The sequence below is a fragment of the Mesitornis unicolor genome, unplaced genomic scaffold (genome assembly GCF_000695765.1).
Source record: "Mesitornis unicolor isolate BGI_N332 unplaced genomic scaffold, ASM69576v1 scaffold19250, whole genome shotgun sequence".
In the NCBI taxonomy this organism is placed as follows: Eukaryota; Metazoa; Chordata; class Aves; order Mesitornithiformes; family Mesitornithidae; genus Mesitornis; species Mesitornis unicolor.
In genome coordinates this window covers 531-1031 of record NW_010159162.1, presented here as the reverse complement: position 1 = coordinate 1031, position 501 = coordinate 531, and the positions used below count along the sequence as shown (strand labels likewise).

General features: G+C 49.1%; 1 protein-coding gene across 1 annotated transcript; it reads right to left on the bottom strand.

Moving 5' to 3' along the window:
• Positions 1 to 38: 38 nt before the first annotated feature.
• LSM2 (LSM2 homolog, U6 small nuclear RNA associated (S. cerevisiae)) lies at positions 39 to 164 on the bottom strand (the record flags this gene model as incomplete). The annotated part of the gene is made up of 1 exon (XM_010185790.1): positions 39 to 164. A coding segment is annotated over one exon (126 nt), but the record flags the coding sequence as incomplete, so codon positions are not given.
• Positions 165 to 501: the final 337 nt, after the last annotated feature.

The following is a 501-nucleotide window of genomic DNA, read 5'->3' as shown; positions in this document are numbered from 1 at the left end:
CGGGGAAGGCTCCTGGGGTGTTTTTTGGGGTTTGGGGGTCACTGCTTTTGCTGCAGAGCCTCTTTCCTGGCCGCGTCCTGCAGCAGCTGCGTGTCCACCTCGTCGGCCGGGAGCTGCACATAGCGAACCACCGAGCCGCGGATGAAGCAGTTCTTGACAGACAGCTGGGGGGGGGAAAAAAGCAAAAAATGACCCAAAATCACCCAAAATCCACCCAAAAATCAACCCCGGGACCCCCCTGGACATGGGAAACCCAAAAAACCCCGGGAAAATCCGCCCCAAATTGGCCAAAATGCCCCAAAATGACCAAAAATTACCCCTAAATGACCCAAAATGACCAAATATGGTCCCAAAATGACCCAAAACAGCCCAAAAATGAACCAAAATGACCAAAAATCACCCAGAAATGACCCAATATGACCCCAAATGACTCAAAATTACCCCAAAATGACCAAAAATCACCTAAAATTACCCAAAAATGACCCAAAAATGACCCCTAAA